Source organism: Synchiropus splendidus, chromosome 6 (assembly GCF_027744825.2).
Source record: "Synchiropus splendidus isolate RoL2022-P1 chromosome 6, RoL_Sspl_1.0, whole genome shotgun sequence".
Lineage (NCBI taxonomy): Eukaryota > Metazoa > Chordata > Actinopteri > Syngnathiformes > Callionymidae > Synchiropus > Synchiropus splendidus.
This window is the reverse complement of record NC_071339.1, coordinates 18,597,707-18,617,548: the sequence shown is the minus strand read 5'-3', so window position 1 is coordinate 18,617,548 and position 19,842 is coordinate 18,597,707. Positions and strand designations below refer to the sequence as shown.

Below are 19,842 nucleotides of genomic sequence, written 5' to 3'. Positions count from 1 at the left end.
TAAAATGCTAAAACTGACACTGATAAAAAAAACAAATCACAAAAATCTAATCACAAAGTGAGTGTATGCTTGGCAGAGGTCAGCACTCTCACTCTCGACTCTTTAACTAAGGTAGTGTGATGACGCGTCTATCATAAATGCTACAGTGTACAGAGGACTTGAAACAACGAGGAGAAGTTCAACAGAGGTTTAATACAAATACAACTAACATCTGACTTACGACCGGCTCGACTTACGTCCACCCGTACTTACGACTACGGCCAGCATGTAGCAGCCCAGCAACATGTACGACAGTTACGGCAGCACAGTATCCCAGCATCTCACTCTCACACAGCCATCTACCACTACAGTAGTAACTATAACCCTCACGTCGGCTATTTTGAATGGCATTCGACTTACGTCCAATCTGACTTACGACCGGTTGGTTGGAACTGATCCCAGTCGTAAGTTGGATGTTACTCGTACACAGAAAACAGGACACGAACAGGAAACGAGGAAACCAAGGACGTCGCCACCAAAACTTAGAGCGAGGTAAACACACAAGCGAGAAAGAAGAAGAAAAAAGGCTGTAGCAGAAAATAGGTGAACAAAAGTCAACCCTTAAATATCGGGGAGAACAGAAACGCACTCGAAACAACTCACAAGGCCCAGAGAACAAAAAGCGCTCGGTGGTGGAATTACAAACAGACACAAGGAAGAAAGCTAACAAGAAAAACAGAAGGTGAGTTACAGAAACACTTACACGAAGCACACAGCTAGCAGCAAAAGGTAGAAAACAAAACCAGGAAGGTGGCAGATAAGGCACGCACGCACAATCTAAAAGTTATCAAACACGCTGGAACAAATGCACAAGAGGAAGATCTTTACCTGTGGACACGAAGTAACCATCTGGCACCAAAGTATTGAAATCCATATGGTTCGACTGGAGGATAAGTGCCAGGTGTGCTGCTGTGAAGTTGGAGGACGTGTGACAAGGTAGGACAGGTAACAGAACAAAACACAACCAGGAAATGCCAAAATAAAAGCACAGTAACATGACACCTAACAAATTTCTCCTGTTAATGGTTTGCTGTGAGAAGCACTAAACTGTAAGTGCACTCCTCAATGCACTGCAACTGCTGAAGTTATAGAAGTTCCTGATAGGTTTTCCCGCTGGGAAACGCGATTGCGATCTTTAAACCTCATAATACATGCATTTTATGCTGAGTATGTATCGTTATTTGGTCAGTACTGGCAGTGAGAATGGTGCATTGGCCTAAAAAATGTGGGTCGTGAATGCAAGTTTTGTTATGAGCAGGTGGAATCTTTCACTCAGCTTTGAAAAGTGGCATTAAATATTAATAGCGTCTTAACTTCCTGTTGCGTTGGTGACACTTAAATAAATTCCATCCTCAAGTTACAGGTTGAATGAGTCATCTGTGTGCAGGAATCTAAATCAGCTCAAACGTGCGTGAGGCATCTATTCACACCAACTGTGTCTAATGGTGTTTTTCATTTCTGTCAGCTGTATCTTCCGTTCATTGGATTTCAAGAACACAGCTCCAGTTCCTTTTTTTAATTTCTTGAGAAGATGTTTCACCTCAGTGTTCATTTCAGAGATGAGGAAATGAAAATAAACACACGGATCCCGCCTCTAGAGAGAGTGACCCCGCAGCAGGAGTGAGACCAGCACCCCGCTGGAGCTGTTGTGGGTGGCTTTGGAGGACAGGCTTTGTTTGTGTGTTTTCAGTCGGGGTGACTCTGGTGGGTTTGAGTGAAAGAAACCCTCTGTGGTTCCCCGATTTGTGGCTGTGGTGGAAAATTCTCATTTGGGATTTGAAAGCCTGGCAGTCAACACTTCATCAGTGAGGTCAGCTCACTCACACTTCACCGGGGTGTACGCATATACACAAACAATCTCTGACAAAGACTCTCACACACACTCACACACGCACACCGACATAGTCTGGGCCTTATTGGCCAATCAGAGGGAAGTGGAGTAGGTCCCACCAGCAGTGGGTGGGAGAGCTGGTTCAAACAGAAGTCTGTCTCCGGACACACAAGTTTGCCTTGGTGGCTTGGAACTTTTCTTCCGACTTCTGCTTCTGAATTATTTTGCATCCTCTTGCATTTTTTCCAAAAAACAAAACAAAAACTCCCTGTAAAGACTTGAGTGTGGAATGGCTGAATTGTTGAGAATTCGTAAGAAACGTCTGCAGATACCCATCTCTAGGTAAGACAGGCGGATAAGCTTTGTTGATGTTGAAATCGTGTCCCCTTAAAACCTGCGCGAATATTGACATTGTTACCTGGTTTAAAGCTGTAAAACGAAGACTTCAAACCACCGTAGCTGTGAGGTTAGCGTGGAAAACAACAGAATTTGCATGCTCAAAGTGCAGCACCATTTGTGGATATGTTGCTTTGAGAGAAGCACGCATGTGGTTTTGTTTTGGTTGCTCCTCTGACTAAGCAGCGTGTCAAAGGTTAAAAAAAACGAAGACAGGATTTTTTTTTTTACACCAGAAATTTTACAAATGCGGCTACAATCGCTTGCTGTGACAGTTTTCAAACAGTGAGGGTTCAATTTGAGTTGTTATTCTTTTGATGACTAATTGAATTAAACTCAACATAAAACCAATTAAAAAAAAAAACCAGAACAAAACATAACCTGATGATCATTAAAAGAAAGTGGAGGTAAACATTCATGCACAGCCTTATATAAGAACCCTACAGAAACGTTCTTTCTTAACCAGGTGCAGGTTGTAAACTTATTAGGACGCACGTCCTGTTCAACATGAAGCATCAATACTTCCTGCATAAAACCTTTCTTCACTGATGTTGTTACTTGTGACACATTCATTAATATTATTACACCCATAAGTAAGTTGCTGGCGTTGCATATTGACAAGAAGAACATACAAACATTCATTCAGGTTACGATTCCAATGAAGTAATACTTTGACATGTCACTAAGGATGGTCTGTTTTGGGTCCACCCTGAACTTTGGGGAACTTGGGTGGTGGAGCACTTCATGGCTGATTCTGTCCTCTGTTTCCAGCTTTTGAATGGGTTGAAGTCTTGTTGTACAGAGGTGCCGCATCATGAGGAAATCCTGGTTTGATTGTTTTGCTACTGTGGAGGTCTGCTACAAGAACTTCACAGAGAACGTATGAGATTCGGACACAGATGACCGGAATACTCTGAACATCTCAGGATAGTAGCTAATAGGACAAGGAGCAGACGATTCGATTTTGGTGCGGAATTACCGCCTGGATCCACAGATCAATTGAAGAGTCAGTGGTTTGCAGATGGTGCTGTTGTCCTCACGCTGAGTTCCTGAACGCTACAGCCACAAGCTGCCCCATTGAGCTCATTGCTATCAACAATATTAAAAAATAAAATAAAACTGAATACATAAATAAATAAATATTTAGCAGCTTGGCAGAGCCTGTGCTCCTCTGTGCTTTTCTGGTTTTAGATATAAGACGAAAATGATAATTGCTCTTTGTTGAAATAGATCAAGCAATGTCTGAGTTTAGTACCGAGACAAGGTTTTCCGATTGACACTCATGTGGACAGGCGTGAACCTGTTTGCTTCCGTTCTTTCAGCACTCGCGCTGGAGTCGACGCTCTCAACCGCTGACCAATGCCAACAGAGCAGGCGTGGTCAGTGGGGCAGGAGCAGGAGGACGATGTCCCATTCACGATCTTGATAATAAGATTCATTTCTCTATTGTGGCACTAAGAGCCATTGTCATTTTTAAAAACGCCAAATAAAAATTAAAAAAATCCCATGCCGAAAGAATATGACAAAGTATATTCTTGTAATATGTTCCATCGTATTCAGTGCCACTGGTTGTGCCTGTACTGTAGATGCATCTTCATATCTAACATCAGATATCGGCTCAAATATGATCATGTTTGGGGAGCGTTTTCCGTAACTTGTTTGTTGGTGATCCTGGTGTGTTCCTTGGCACATGTTCATTTCACGCAGGTGTTGTGAGATTTGACTGATGTCCTACAGAGGCCACCGTACTTTGGGGAACCGCAAATGGAGGTGCGCTGAGGGACACATTTCATTACATAATAGTGGACAGTGTGTCACCAGTTGTCCTCATGTTGGTTCAATTGGTAAAAAAGTTTATAGCTTGAGTAGAGTGACATCTAACAAACAACTTAGTATATTAAGTGTCATCTTTCACATGTGACTATTTGAGTTACTGCATCGCACCAAGTAGTGTTCAAAGGTCTCACACATCTTAGCTGTGTTTAATTTCTTTGCTTTGTTTAGAGAACACAGGGAGTCACGTCTGAGAACTGGTTGAGGTCGGTGGTTGTTGTCAATTACAGAAACTGCTATCTGAAGTCATCACTCGGCGTGCCTCTGTGACTCCCGCTGATAACAGCAACCATCATTTGTCTCATAAACAGCTGTTGAGGAGAATAAAGCGAGTGTAGTGCGCTATTTTGCTGAGGTTTTTTGATCGCTCCTGGCGGCGTGATGAACACTTGAAAAAGCGATGTGCGTCTCATCTGCAGGAGTCGTCACCGTGGAGCAGTGGAGCAAAATCTGATCACAGTAGTTGCAGACACGGCTGAATGAAAAAAAAAAAAATTAAAAATGCATCTCAAGTGACAGTGTGCGTTTCATATCAAACCAAACGCGGAGTGCATCAAATGGCTGAAGCTGAATGTTAGTGAAAAACATGCTGATGCAACCGCTAATTTAAGATTGAAAACACAGATGAAGCAACATTGTTGACTCCAGAATCTTTCACAGACAACTTTGTCTTAACTGAGTGTTACATAAGACGTCCCTGGGAAGTTTCCCCCGCATGGAAACCTTGGCAGTCATGATGCCCTTTTACCACTGGCTCTCTTTGGACGATTTGGCATTTCGATCTTTTCCAAGTTTCTCCCGAAAGATCTCAGAAGCTGTGATACAATCTAAACACTGAGTCGCTCACTACATCTTATCAAGTGCTTTCAATTTCAACAGTCACCCTTGTTTACAAAGACATTTCCGCTCTGGCCGAGACGCTTCTTCTAGCATCATCATGTGTGCTTGAGATGATGAAGATCATAGCCGCGGTGACTTGTAAAGTGGCACATCTTGACGTATATATAACCTCTGGACCTTCTCTTCCAGGCTGAGGAGCATGCTGAAGCAGCTGGAGGAGAGGGAAGTGGATTTTGAAGACATCAAAAGGAATCTGGACATGACAGCATCCTTGCTGGAGGCGGTGTACCTCGACGGAACCAGGTAGAACCTGTTTGGTCCACAAATGTAGCCTGCACTGGCAAGGGATCAAGTGTCGGATAGAACCTTGATTTAGCATTAGCTGCAGTGACAATGCTGTTGAGGCGTCACAGCCTAGTGAAAACAGCACAGATTTGGGCATGTGAACACCAACATCCTTTCATATTGGCTTCAGATATCTGAAAAATATGTCACTGCTAAGATTATTTTCTCATCTTCACATAGTTCATCATGTCCAAACAGAAAACTCCCACGAATGCCAATGTCATGCTGCCATCATGTTATCACAGGATGGAGGTAAATAGACCAGATTTAGGTCTGACTAAGAGAGGCTTCGTACACATGACGCACCTCCATCAATGGTTTCCTCCGCTCTCCCTCCACCGTGGCACCTGATCCACTCTGTCCAATGGCAGTGTTTCTCTCCGTGCCGTCGCATGAAGCATCCTAGAAGTGGCGTGGTGCGGCACAAAATATAAAGGAGGACTTTTTTATTGTTGATAACATGGAGATACTGTCTGCTAAAAGTACCAATCGTTCAGGCAAGGAGTCGGTCGATGAAAACCATTGAGGATTCTGGTTCATTTTCAAAGTAAAACACTGCATCTGCATCAACATCAGCAGAAAGTCAATGTCACTATTGTCACTGGATACTTAATTCCACAGACTTCAAGGAAAGTGGTCAAATACAAATATCACACTTGAGACACACTCACATGAACACAGTGTGTCCAGAGGACGCTCAAATAACACAGTATCCCCACAAATGTTTATTGTCCCCTTTAAATATCCATAGTGCGCCAAATATCATGCAATGTTGCAATCCATAGTTGCAGCACATCTGCGCCCATTGTTGCAGAAATATTTACTCTGCCTTAAAAGTTCTGTAATCCTCCATAGTATCATCTGGTGCCCACGAGTGACACTGCATGTGTAAATTGCCAGACGTGAAATGAGATATATGAGTTCACTTAGGTTGCATTTGACAGCACACAACATGCAAGTGAAACTACCCTGAACAGTCTTCAACTGTCGGTAGCAGCTGTACTGTCTGGTGTTGTGAAACTAACCATGAGGGACTTGCAGCCTGCAAGTTTGGCTTGTGGGCACTTACCCATCTTGATACCGGTGGGTAGTGAGGAGGGGAAATGCTGAAAGACTAGGAAGTGTGTACAAAGATCTAGCAGCAGTTGCTGAACAGTACAGTAGTTTTTATGGCATTTATACGAATGGCTGGACAGAAAAAAGTATCTATTGTTTATTTATTTAATCTGTCGTGCTCCTGAATGTCTTGGGTAAGTATGTAGTGAAGAATGTGATATTATTTTCATTAATGTGATATAGATTTATTAAGGATGAATATAAATGCTTTACTGTACAAGGGAATTTATAAACTACATGTCTGACACATGGGTTGCTTCAGTCGAAAACATTGATATAATGTGATGTGATACCGAGGATCAAAGCATCAGGTGAAGAAAGGTTCTGTCTGTCCTCTTTGTTGAATATGTATAGACAGAGTCTGGAGTCGGAGGATGACCTTCAGCAGCTGCAGTCGGACGGCGTCCCTTCTGAGGTCACCGATTGGCTGGCTTCAACGTTTACACACAGAGCTCGCCGACCGCCACGACGTCCTGATGACAAGCCCAAGTTCCGTAGTATTGTGCATGCGGTGCAGGCCGGTATCTTTGTGGAGCGGTACGAAGCTTTAGGGACACACACCTGTAGCTCACCTGACTATCATGAGAAATCAAAACAAAAAACAACAACAATGCTTTTTCAATGGTTATAAAAATAACCACACCAGTAGCAGCAAGTTAAAGATACGACTGACTAATAATAATAATAATAATAATATATGGGGAAATGTACCATGAATACATAATATAGAAAAAATAAAATAAAATGTAATTTAAAAAAAAGTCACTTCTAGTTTGCTGCACCGTATGACTCCAGTTCAGTCACGTTTTGTGAAGAGATGGGAGGCACAGCATGTAGTAGAAGCAGTCTTCCACTACATGCTGTGCCTCCCATCTGACATGACATGACACTGTAGCTGCCTGAGTTGGATCTGGACATAAAGGATCCTCTTGTAGCAGGGCACCTCCACATGAGACGTCTTCTTCGTATGTGGACTCTTCACCAAACTCAAAACGCTACTATTTTGTTGCCATTTGCCTGCGCAAAAACAAAACAAGTGTGCGAATAGTAAGTATTTTAAAACTGACGTAAGCTCTGTTAGACTGAGCTTGCCCCATAATAGCTGCAGCTCCAGCATGGGACGACAGCTGCTCCAGCTTGGGAAACACAGCCGTCCTTTACTCTTTAAAACATCCTTCCAAAAGGGGTACGGGGCCTTCAGAGGATTTGTATAAACAGCTCCTAAGTCAAGTTTGCTGCACATTCTCAGCATCTGACCCTTCGCTGAACTCAACATAAACATTTCATTATTCCAGGATGTTCAAGAGGGCCTACACCGCCGCCATGCCAGACCAACCTGCCGCGGTTTTAACCTGCCTGAGGGTGAGTTGACACCGGCAGTAAATCTGAGCCAGTGTTGATGCAATAAATCAGTCACAGCAAAAATAAGGCTCACCCACGCGGCCGGGGGACCGAGTTCAGCCTGTCTCTGCTCCGTCGTCGCAGGATGTAGACCGCTGGAGCTTCGACGTGTTCGCCCTGAACTCAGCCAGCTCGGACCACGGGCTCCAAACGCTCTTCTTCGAGCTGATCACCAGATACGAGCTCAACAGCCGCTTTAAGGTCAGCAGCTTTGAAAATGAGGATTTCAGCTTTTTTTTTTTTTCAGTCCAGATTGAAAGTAGAAGGACTGTAGTTTCAAACGTTGTCTTGTTTCTTCAGATCCCGATATCATGCCTAACAGAGTTCCTGTCTGCGGTGGAGAGAGGATACTGCAAACACAACAACCCGTATCACAACCACATCCATGCGGCCGACGTGACGCAGACGCTGCACTGCTTACTCCTGCGCTCAGGACTCGTGGTACTTTCCACTTATCTCCTGCTGATTATGTCGTGGCATGCAGTCGCCCTGGCCCTCGTGTCTGTGTCCACGTCACTTGTATAACAGTGCTTTATGTTTCCTTCTCTGAAATACCTCCATTGCGGGTGAATCTCTCCTTTGTGTGCTGCAGCACTGGCTAACAGAACTGGAGGTGCTGGCGTCTTTATTTGCTGCAGCCATTCACGACTTCGAACATACTGGAACTACAAATAACTTCCACATCCACACAAAGTAGGTGTATTATATCAACGCTTTCTGGAGCTAAATCTGTCTCATCCTGCAGCCTGTTTTGTAAGGACAGGAGAGAGAGAGACAGCATTCTCAGATGAGATGTCATTCCTTTTTTGAGACGTCTTCAGCATAGGATGAAACTCTTCGGTTGCAATAATACAATGTGCCTAACTGGGCAGGATGTGGAGACAAAATAAGAAAAAATAAAAATAAAAATAGTTTTCATGGAGTAGGAAAAAAAAAAAGCCACGTATGAATTTTATATTATAAAATACTTAATATAATTTATATAATATTTATAAAATACAGTGATTTCCATGCACATGCTCTATGTTTTTTTAATCAAATAATTAGCACATTGTTCTGTTAGTATTTTATTATTTCTTATAATGTTCTTGAATGAGAATAAATAAATAAAAATACACCTGACTATTCCTTTGCTTTTATTTTATTTTGTTTTTTTTACTTTTAACTTTTAACATTTTTAACTGCTGATTTTTGAGAACAAGAAGGCAACGGTGTGAATTTGGTGGCAGCTGCTAGGCAAAAATGTAAACCTTCAATATATTATGCTTCTTTTTTTATTCCTTTTTGGAATTAAATCAATAAATTAGTAGTTTTCAATGGTGTCAAATTTGGACGTATTTTCACGAGTAGTTAGAAGAAGTACTAGTACTACTACTACTACTAATAATAATAATAATAATAATATATTTTGTACATTTTATTTTATTAATTTATTATTATTATTTTATATTTTCAAAAGCAACATTCTCTATAAAATCTTTACATTTTACATATTAATATCATTATTTGTGCTGCATAAGACAGAATATCACAATTTTGCAATTGAGTTTTGTACTGATGTTTCTGTGTTTATATTTTCTTCTCCTCAAAAGAAGCTCACATACCTACAGATCTTCATTTCAGTTTCCAAAGTAATTTTAACCCTTACATACACTGACACCGTACATGTGGAAAAGGGTGGCTGACAAATGAGTTAATAAGCATCTACTCATTAAATCTCTCACATTCAATCTCACCCTCTTCATTAACCTCTGCGTGTGGGAGCGAAAATAGCTCCCCACGGACTGAACACGTTACCGTTCCTCACGACAACCTGAAATCGACGAGCAGCACGGGAACCTGCTCATCCATCTGTGTCCATTCATTCCCGCCTCTGTCCCTGTCTGGTGTCTGTTGTCTGGTGCAGGTCAGAGCTGGCACTGATCTACAACGACAGAGCCGTACAGGAGAGCCATCACCTCAGCGCAGCCTTCCACCTGCTGCAGGACGATCGGATGAACATCTTTACTAATCTGACGCGAGAGGAGTGGATGTAGGCGCCTTTTCCTTTGAGCATTAGGGACTTGTACACAATAACTACAGTTCATCTATGTTTAAGAGAGTCAGTGTTATAAAATTCAAAATAATTTCCAACATGTACTGACACTGCAGTGACACATCACGCTACAAAGATGGATACATATTGCCAGGAACCTTAACATAGCAGCCAATCAGCTTGCCCAGCCAGGAGTCGAACCCACAACCTCCTACCCAACTGATGGTGTTGGCACCAAGTGGGCGACCAGATCAATCTTTTTTTTTTTTTTTTTTTTAATATCTTGGGTGTTTTTGACTTTACTTATGTCTGCATAAAGTATAAAATGTGATCAGTTTCGGAGAAAATGGTAAAAATCTTAGTTAATGTAGATGCAGGGGATTATAGCTGATCCTCTATTGGAGTTTATATGTGTCAAACACAAGGCCTGGGGTCCTAATCTGGCCCAGCATGTCATTTTATATGGCCCACAAGAGATTTGAAAACATGTAGTTCAAGAATCATTTGGCTGCCACAGTGTTTATTATTAGACAGGATGCAAGAAATAGAAAAATAATAATAATAAAACAGAAAAAAGCTGGGTGTATGGGTGAGTGTGAGTTGAGAAGAGGGTCACAGGACAAGTCTGAACAAAACAAAAGGCAGGCGGAGGTTGGTTGGTTCAAGCCTGGTCAGACTGCTGATAAGGAGCAGTGAGGTAGTTAGCCACGATAATCTGATCAGGCACAGTCATGAGGCAAGATTTGGCATAAGTTGCTAGATATCACTCATCAGCTTTGCGCATTATAAATATGATTATATTTATTGTCTGATTTAATGCTTGGGGATAAAATGTGCCGAATTAAACACTACATGTGTTTATCTACTGAACATGCGTTGACATGATGGTGTCTCTTGGAGTCAGTGTTACCATGGTAACAAAAGATGGGTACACACTCATCATTCCATTGGTTCCATCAGCTGGCCTGTTTTAATCTGCTGACTCGCATGTGATGAGGTTGACTGGTGTCTTGTCCGTCTTGTCAGGGAGCTGCGGTCACTGGTCATCGAGATGGTGTTGGCCACTGACATGTCCTCGCACCTGCTCCAGGTCAAAGCCATGAAGTCCTGTCTGCAGCAGCAAGAACGGTAACACACAGGCGCAGTGTCACCGAATTATAAGGTCGTGTCCAAAAGTGATGTCTGTTGTTGACAGCATCGAGAAGTCAAAAGCTCTGTCCTTGTTACTGCACACGGCTGATATCAGTCACCCTTCCAAACCCTGGACTCTTCACTCTCGGTGGACTAGAGCGCTGATGGAGGAGTTTTTCAGGCAGGTAGGTGAAGGCAGTTGTTGCTGGTTGATAAATTTCAATGCAAACGCTCTCCACACCTCCGAGGCTGGAGCGCTCACTCCAGGGTTTGATGTCCTGTTGTCCTGGAGCTGGGACAGGGATGAGGCGAGTCTGGGACAGAGCGTGACTTGGTTTATGACTTTGTCACAGCCAAACTGCACAGAAGCGCACATTCAGAGCTGGACACACACCGGGCACCTCTTCACTTCTGGAGAGACGTCACTCACTCGGCAACCCCTCCCACATGCAGCGGCCACACACATAGAGGAACAGCGCACCTGCAGCAGACACTCTACATTCACTCCTACAAAAGCCTGTTTTAAGGCTTGGAACGCATTATTTCTTTTTCCATTCATTGTAATGGGAAAAATCGATTCAGATTTCGAACAAATCGCTTCTCAAACAGCCGTTTGGAACGGATTGAGGTCGAGAACCGAGGCACCACTGTACTCACAACCTCACAGCACGAGGGTTGTAGGATCGACTCCAGCACTCTGAGTTCCTCCCACAGTCCAAAAACATACAGAGGTGACTCACAATTGTTCTCAGTGACCTGTTCTTGGTGTCATGAGGGGGCCTTCTGAGCTGGGTACATTATTTCTGTACATACTCTGGCCAGATGGGGACACTATGTGCAGACCTGTATTTAGACAACAAAGAAGATGCAATCTCTGCTGTTCAGTGAAAACAGTTCTCTGATAAATGCGATTCACGTGGCTTAAAACCTCACTGTTATAGCCATAATTAATTGATATCCACCGGCCATTTCCTGCATCTTGAGCTCAGTTACAAGCGAACCTCCACACTTGCTAGAGAGGTCCACCTCAGTTCAGACAGTTCAGTTATGTTCACACCTTTTGTCCAACCTTTCACCTTTTGTCCAAGACAAACCCCTCCAAAGTCTCAAGGATTTATTTCATTCTTCTGCCGGGAACATTCTCCAGTGTCATTCTTTTTCACTCTTCTTCGCATCTTCAAACCATGAATAGTCATTAACTTGATGCTGGTGCTCAAACAGCACAACAGATTGACATCCACCATTTGCACATTAGCATAAATATGACGCTAATTAATTAATTTGCAATTGTTGTTATGAACATTTGATCCATATAATCACAAAGCTCTGAGCTGTAATGGGTTTTTCTCTGAAGAAGCAACACCCTGGCTACACTGTGGCTTGACAACAGCAATCCATGGCATCCTGTCAACAGAGTGGTTCGCTCCATTATTACATCCGTTATTGTTCTGCCACATTGTTCAAGTGACAGAAAGAGATTTCGACAGCTGTGCTGCAGCTGAGAGCACATGTGACAGAAGTCATCTTGGAATCATTTAGGTGGTGGAGCTATTGATAAAGAAAGCAGAGGAAGAAGAGGAATCCAGGAAGTGGGCATTTTAAGAATCGAGTTGAGGGTTTGTATATAGTTTGTCCAAGAAATTTATGTGACAATGGCACATGTCAGGTGTTTAGGAGACAAAGTCAGAGAGGCTAGACTGAGATGGTTTGGACATGTAGAGAGGAGAGAGAGCCAGTACATTGGTAGGAAGATGTTGAGGTTGGAACTGCCAGGCAGAAGGTGGAGAGGAAGGCCAAAGAGGAGATTGATGGAGGTGGTGAAGGAGGACATGAGGTTTGTAGGTTTGAGAGAAGAGGAAGCAGAGGACAGGGTGAGAAGGAGAAGGATGAGCCGCTGTAGCCACCCCTGAAGGGAGAAGCCGAAAGAGAAAGAAGAGATGAATTCACTCGACAATGGATGTTGTGCTACAGGCCTTGCCCCAGTTCCACACTGGTCGTTTCAATGGGATTCATACCTCCTTGTTCCCATGTCGAGACCAAGCCCACTGCTGGCATGAATCCTTGAATGAATGTGAATGTTTTGTACAATCCATCCTGTTATTGTTGGGAATTCTGACTAGCATGTTGCTTTGGTGTGTTTTGCTATGTCTTTTCTTCTTTCCAAATGTCAGCCTGGACTGCAACACCACCACATGCTTCGGTCGCCAATAAATAAACGGAAATCAGGTGTTTTATTGCGCAGATTTCTTTTTTTTTTTTTTTTTGTGAAGGACGCCGCCAGTGAAAAATGTGTTTTTGATTCCCTGGGAATGTAACAGGACACCTCTGGTGATCACAAAGTTTCAACCTCTTGACAACATAATTGCTTTTTTTTTTTCTCCTTTGGGATGATTATTCTGTCACACAGTTCAACATGATAAGCGCAATTGGGAAACTGCTTCACAAGGCTGTTCAAAATGGAAACTCTGGAGTCTGACAAATTTTTCTTGATGCCAAATTGTCCAACTGAAAGGCCAGTAAATTGTCATGGGTGGGTATAGACGGTCAAAGATCAAGAGAATGAAATTGTATCATGAGTTTAGTCCATTGCGTATCTGGACTTTCCCTTTAATATAGTTAATATAGTCTGGCCATGGTCAGATCTTCCAGGCAAGGGCCAAGAGTGTCTCTTTTAGGAGGCATTCTTGGCACAGCATCAGAATATGTCGCGCTAAATGAATCGTGCTTCAACTGAAAGCTTAACATAGGCCTCAAAAATCCCTTTAAGATTTCATACCTTGGGAGTGAGATTGTGTTGTCCAGGCAAGTGTCCCACTGCTGAACAAGGCCCAGCTGGGGAAAATCTCACGGTTGGCCTGGTAACGTCACGGTAGTCCCCTGGAAGAGGAAAGCCTGGCTCTCTTTAGGTGGACTGCTGTCCTGTGTCCTAACGTCTGATGGCAGTGGGTGGAAAGTGTTGAGTTATTCATAAGTGTGAGATGAATATTAACTCAATATGAATTGAGATTGTTTGTTTTTCAATGATTGTAACGCTGATGGAAGCATGTCATGCTTCCACCACTACTTTAACTACCCAAATATTTGGGTGTGTTCATGAATGATTTACGTTCAGCTGATGAAAGAAATCTTCAGTAGGTTTAAAGATGATAGAAATCACAGTGTCGAAGAGTTGAAAGGAAACTTGAAGCTTTGAGGTTGATTTTTTTTTTTTTTTAATCATCAAATCTGGGACAGATCTTACACCCTCCGCTGTGAGACACATCAGCAGCGCCAGAAAAGGTTGTTTGTAGCTGCTGAAGAAAATCATGAAAGGCTGATCCAGAAATTTCTCACTTCACGTTGGATCCAGGTTGGAAATATGATCTCATCCAGACAAACTATTGTCATCCTGAGCCACATCTGTTGCCGGCTGAATCATCTCCTTAGCTAATCCACTGTCTTCTCTGCGTTGCCCTGAGAAAACAATATTGTTACCAGATGCCTGGACCACTTCCACCTAAATGAGTCTGCCTGTCTGGGCGGTCAACCTGGTCCCTGAGAGCCGCAGAGCCCTGAAATCAAATCCGCTTTTGTCCTCCCTTCACTTGAAAAATAGACCAGGGATGCAAACACTAGAACAAGTGAGACTTTCACTCATTCCCTTTTCTGGCTGAAAATTCTCCTTGTGTCCAAAACATAGATTCACTTCCCATTCTTTGGATTCCTTTCCATCGTGTCAGGTTTTCTCTTCGTGGATATTTTGTGATTTTTTTTTTGCTGTTGACATCCACAATATTCTAGTGATGCTCACTGAAGCTGAAGTCACTTCAGGAGTCCTTTTGTTTTAAAAGTTGTGTTACTCCTCTTCCTTGGGTTCGGCATCATATTGACTTCATGTGTGTCAAGCTCCAGGCTTGTGGGCCATATCCGGTCCGCCAAGTCATTTTATGTGGCCCACAACAGTTAAAATACTTAGATGGAACTTCAAACTCGGGAATGTAAAGTGCACCAAAAACTAGCTTGCCCCAATGCTTGTTGACGTCGTGACCCACACAGACAAAAGACTACAGAACAAGCAAATAGAGATTGAACGTTCCACGCTTGCAATACAGATAGACAAAAACCTTTCTTTTGAGCTGAAGTTGACACTTTTTTTCAGCTGATACTTTGCACAGATAATCTAGTGATTTTTAAGCACTTATTCAGGATGCTTTCTGAGGAGCCGTGTGTTGCAACTGAATACCTCTGTTTTAAAAATGTTCTCACCAAAGGCTCCTCAATAAATAAACACTGTTTTTCTGACTGCAACATTCAAACCAGCTCACCTACGCAACTGCTTTCTGAGGCACGTTGAACTGTGCAGTTGAATATCCCTCGTCTGATTCTTTCAACTCCATAAAGTTTTGATCGAAGAAGTCTATAACCTTTTTGGAAGTTATTTTCAGATGACGTGTGGGATGGCCTTTAAGAAGTCTTCTCTCTCTGCCTCTTTCATGGTGAGGGTGATAGAGAAGCGGAGCTCGGACTGCCCTTCTCGCCGCTGTGCGATCGAAATTCCACCCTGGTGGCTGAGTCACAGATAGGTACGATTCAGAAGTCTGCACTGAATAACCCCATTCTTTTCAAACACAATTTTGTTTTCATAGCCTGTAACACAAACTTGTTCTACTCAACATGTAATGATATTGTTGTGATTTTCTTTATTCCTGACAGGTTTCATCGACTTTATCGTATATCCTACATTTTCACTACTGACCGACATGGCTGAGAAAATAGTTATCCCCCTGGTGGAGGAGAATCCTGGACAACCGGACCCCTGCAACAGACACAGGTCTGATCACACAATCCAACAAATAAATGTGAAACACATCACTTGAGAATATACGATATATGAGTGACCTAAATTCTGAGTTTTGTGTTTCTGTTACCAAAATATCTTTCAGTTTCTGACGGGACGAGGAACCCGTTCTTATTACGATCTGGCTCATGTTGCGCGCTGCCACTTACTGATGGTGATGCAAGGGGCTTATAATGTTTTCCTTATGAAATAACACTGTTTTTAACTGTATTTAGTGCCCCTGAAATATAAATATCCACAAAAAAAAGGTGAAATGTTATTTATATACTGTATCTGCCATAAACGTCAATTTACAATCATTTCGTCTACACCATGGACAAATCCTGTGAGCCACTGTAACCCAGGCTGTTTTCAATAGTGTAGGACATTCAACCGAGAGAGAGCGAGAAAGAAATGACCAAAGGCAGTGAAAGCAAACCTGAGCTATACACGTGCGCTCCCAGAGGCTGTCACGTGTCAAAGAAACATATTCTTCTTTTATTCAAGCAGGTAGCACAGGTAGCTTCATTTACGGTGGCCTTAAAACAGCTGTAGGCAGGAATGAAAACATTCCTGCCTACAGCTGCTGAAGGCAGTTGAGCAGGAGACGTCTGGCACAGCAAACCAAGCATTAGAGTTTGGGATTTATAGAATATGCATACATAGTTTGTTGCATCTGGTAGGTCACAAGGATTTGAACTCATTTCCTTGAGTTCAATCCAACTCCGTTTTACTATTTCATTGTACATCATTCTTCTCTAAGGCACATGAACAGTGAGGATTTGTCGTCTCCTGACATCAGTGTATGAAAGTCTGCTGGTGTGATGTCATTGTGTATGCTCTGCATTGTAGTTTTTCTTGTCAGAAGTGTTATAATCTGGAAAGGAAATCAAGTTCAAGAGGTGCAAAAGGGCTTGTGTTTGAACTGAGGCAAGGCAAAGGCGGGGAACGGGGGTTTAATAAACTGAGAAAACCTCGATGTCAACATCAGGATGAGGGGGAAACGGTCCACTATCAATCTACCATCAGAAAATAGATATTAGATAACATTGGCTCTGACCAATAAGCAGAGGAAAATGAAAGACCAATTCAAAAAACATTTCTGTCTAAAATGCTACACACCACACAGTGTGTCGCCTCTATCTCTTAAAATGTAAAAATAACATTCAGAGAAGAAGCGATGAAGCTTTAACAATGCCTCTGAACTGCTATATAGATTCATAGATACCTCTGGACAGAGTTAATAACAGTCAGTTACGGTGCCGTTTGATCTTCGCTCTATCTCTGCAGTAATCTGTGGAAGGAGAGCTCCAGAGGTCTCCAGTGGAGCCTGGCCCACATCACCGCTGAGCTGGTGAGCTTCAGATCCACGTGGACTCGGATCACCGATGACAACAAACTTAAATGGAAAGAGAGCAGCTCCAATGGTTCGTAATGTTGTTCATGATCAACCTGCTTCATCTCAGGTGTCAATTTCGAGCGCATCAGCACCAGTTCTGTCGGCTTACTTACCTCACTATCATGGTGTAACATAATGAAGTTGGGAAAGTGGACTTCTACGTACTATATTAACAAAAAAGGCAGCCTTCAGGTCTTTCAATGGACTCAAAATACAGGTACGAGTTCCAGGCAGCAATGCGCAAGCATCGCAGGGAGAGATGCTGAAGCTATCTTCTCTAAAGGAGACTGGATATCAGTTGCTATTTATAACCCCATACGTGGCTCTCCTCCTTAGTGACAGTACTGTCACTAAAACCCACGTTTGATGGCCTTTAAATAGCAATCTGGCACGTTTCAAACATAGAAGGAATGGAGCCCAATGCCATATCTTACCGTAACTTTCTCAACGTCAATATATGACGTCATGGGAGTGAAGATGTGTTGCAACGGCTTGGATAATAGCTGGCTCTGGATACAGCATTTCATGGAACTAGGTCCCAGAGTGAATATATTTTGAAACACCAGATCTGTGTCTCCTTTTTAATTCGATGACGTCACTGGCCCATGTGTCGACGTTTCAGAGTGGTGCTCACTCGCCATCAGCTGAGAAACATTAGCATAAAATCTCCATCATCACCTACAGGCCTGTCATGTGTACTACATGGGTTTTTTTTTCCTTCAGTGAAGTGGATCTCATTTAAGGCTTTACTTTAAGACACATCATACAATGCTATATTGTACTGACCATCCTCCTCCCTAGTGAAACAATTTAAACCACGGATGACCAGCAAACAAGTGCAGTATTTATCTATGCTAATGAAGCTAAGTCACCCAGTCACCCATTCACACACTGACGGCAGTAGGCTGCGACGCAGCACACCATCGGAACTGTCATTTTTTAAAATGACTTTACAGTATTATAAAGTCATTGAAATGTCTTCATGGGATAAAACCATGAAGGCCATCTAGGTACTGGGCCGTTCATTTCAGGATAAATAAAGCACAGAATGAGTAAGCGATGAATGAATATTTAGCGGGTGCATCACCACCCAAAGTGCTCACCTTCTGCTCACCATCGTACAACGCTGAACTGTGTCCAGCCTCATGACGGATGAGGCAGAAATGGAGCCAGTCTGCTCAGTGACTGTGCTTAATCCCGCTGATTTGATTTACTGTAATTTCAGAGTGATCTCATGCGCAATGATGATTAACTGATACAAATGCAATTTCCTTTTAAGCTGAGCAACATTTTCCAGGGCCTCATCCAATTTTGTTTTATTTTTTTTTTCACATCGTACAGGATTGTCTGATCCCAGCACGATAAAGGAAAACAGGTCAAGACCGGAGGAGCCTTCAGAGAAAAACCCTGCGAGGCACCAGGAGGGTCACCAAGCTTTAGATTAATGTGCTGTTTAGAATATGGAGGATTTAGGATGTGTCAGAAAATAAAATAATCTTCCCAAGGTAAGATGCAGCTCAGTAATATTGTTTTAAATCTGGCAGCGTACACATGCTGGTCGTGGTACGTGTCTAGCTTATTTAAATTGGCAGCAGTCTTCCGCTTTTCTGGCAATTGTATGTGATTTACCCATTAAAATAATATTACTCCAACTTTTTGTTGTTATTTTGTTGTTTATGAATATTGTTTCATTTGACAAGCGTTTTATTTTCAGTTTGTTAATGTAAATACATAAACACATGGCACCACTGATCAGTTTTGAGAAATGAACAGAATGCATTGTCGAGTTTGAGTGACTATATATTTATTTATTTTTATTTGTTTATGCATCGATTTAAGACACCATGTGTGTCTGTACTTGGTTAACCTACACTTCTTGGAAATACACCTACTTGTGGGGACATTTTTCTCAGTCCTTACAAGGTTAACACTCAATTTGAGGATTTAAAGTTCAAAATAACTGGGTTATCATAATGGGGTGCAAGTTTGGTTCAGACTCCTGGTTAAGGTGAGCCATGTGTTTTGGATGGTTGGGTTTAGGGTGAGAGGCTGGGTAAGGCATGATGGCAATGAGTGGACCCCACAAATATGGTGCAACAAACCAGTGTGTGGAAAAATATTCTTATTCATCTTCATCCTCAAGGCAATGTTGTTTTGTATCCTTGCTCTACATCTCCCTCTACTGGAGGAGCAGAGAGCCAGTTCTTTCCTGCCAACTCAATCACGTGAAGAAATAAGGAAATAGAATTTATATTGTGGAAGACTGCGAGTCAAAGTAGCTGTCAGATAGTCTGAAAACCCCACTCATTGTGTTGCAGATGTGGGCAGGACTCCGCCACACAGTGACCCCCAGTCACCACCTAACCACTCTAAAAGCTGTTAATGACTTTTAAAGTCATTATAAGTGGTTCATATGGAGGCCTGTGAGTCGGAAAGTGGTCGCAATTTATCATTTAGAAAGCAGCACAGTGTATGAAAAATGTATGTGTTTTATGCTCACAGCACACATAGTGTTGAATTATTTATTTGCAGTGGCTATTTTAGGAAATATTCCCAAAGTCATCCCCAAGAAATGACTTCACGAAACCTTCTTTTTTTTTTCAAGCCAGTCAGCAGTTTTTGTTTCGTGTTAAACCTGATCTTCCCACCCTATTTCAGAT

The 19,842-nt window shown here is 42.4% G+C and overlaps 1 protein-coding gene across 2 annotated transcripts; it reads left to right on the top strand.

Moving 5' to 3' along the window:
• The first annotated feature begins 2,036 nt into the window (after nt 1-2,036).
• Nucleotides 2,037-18,797, top strand: LOC128760124 (dual specificity calcium/calmodulin-dependent 3',5'-cyclic nucleotide phosphodiesterase 1B-like). Of its 2 annotated transcripts, XM_053867146.1 has the most exons (14): nt 2,037-2,212; nt 5,129-5,242; nt 6,755-6,937; nt 7,696-7,762; nt 7,886-8,002; nt 8,102-8,242; nt 8,394-8,494; nt 9,708-9,833; nt 10,863-10,964; nt 11,032-11,152; nt 15,448-15,529; nt 15,660-15,777; nt 17,074-17,210; nt 18,524-18,797. In XM_053867146.1, the coding sequence occupies exons 1-14, from the start codon at nt 2,160-2,162 to the stop codon at nt 18,625-18,627; spliced, it is 1,566 nt and encodes a 521-aa protein (XP_053723121.1). In that variant the 5' UTR covers nt 2,037-2,159; the 3' UTR covers nt 18,628-18,797. The 2 variants fall into 2 exon arrangements, 1 of the variants encoding a protein (XP_053723121.1); XR_008414782.1 differs by lacking the exons at nt 17,074-17,210; nt 18,524-18,797 and having other exon boundaries at nt 11,032-15,529; nt 15,660-15,729.
• The last annotated feature ends 1,045 nt before the right edge of the window (nt 18,798-19,842 follow it).

Coding starts and splice junctions, on each gene's coding strand:
- LOC128760124 (XM_053867146.1), top strand. CDS start 2,160: ATGGCTGAATTGTTGAGAATTCGTAAGAAACGTCTGCAGATACCCATC. Junction 6,938..7,695: donor GCCGGTATCTTTGTGGAGCG/GTACGAAGCTTT, acceptor TCATTATTCCAG/GATGTTCAAGAGGGCCTACA. Junction 8,003..8,101: donor AGCTCAACAGCCGCTTTAAG/GTCAGCAGCTTT, acceptor TTGTTTCTTCAG/ATCCCGATATCATGCCTAAC.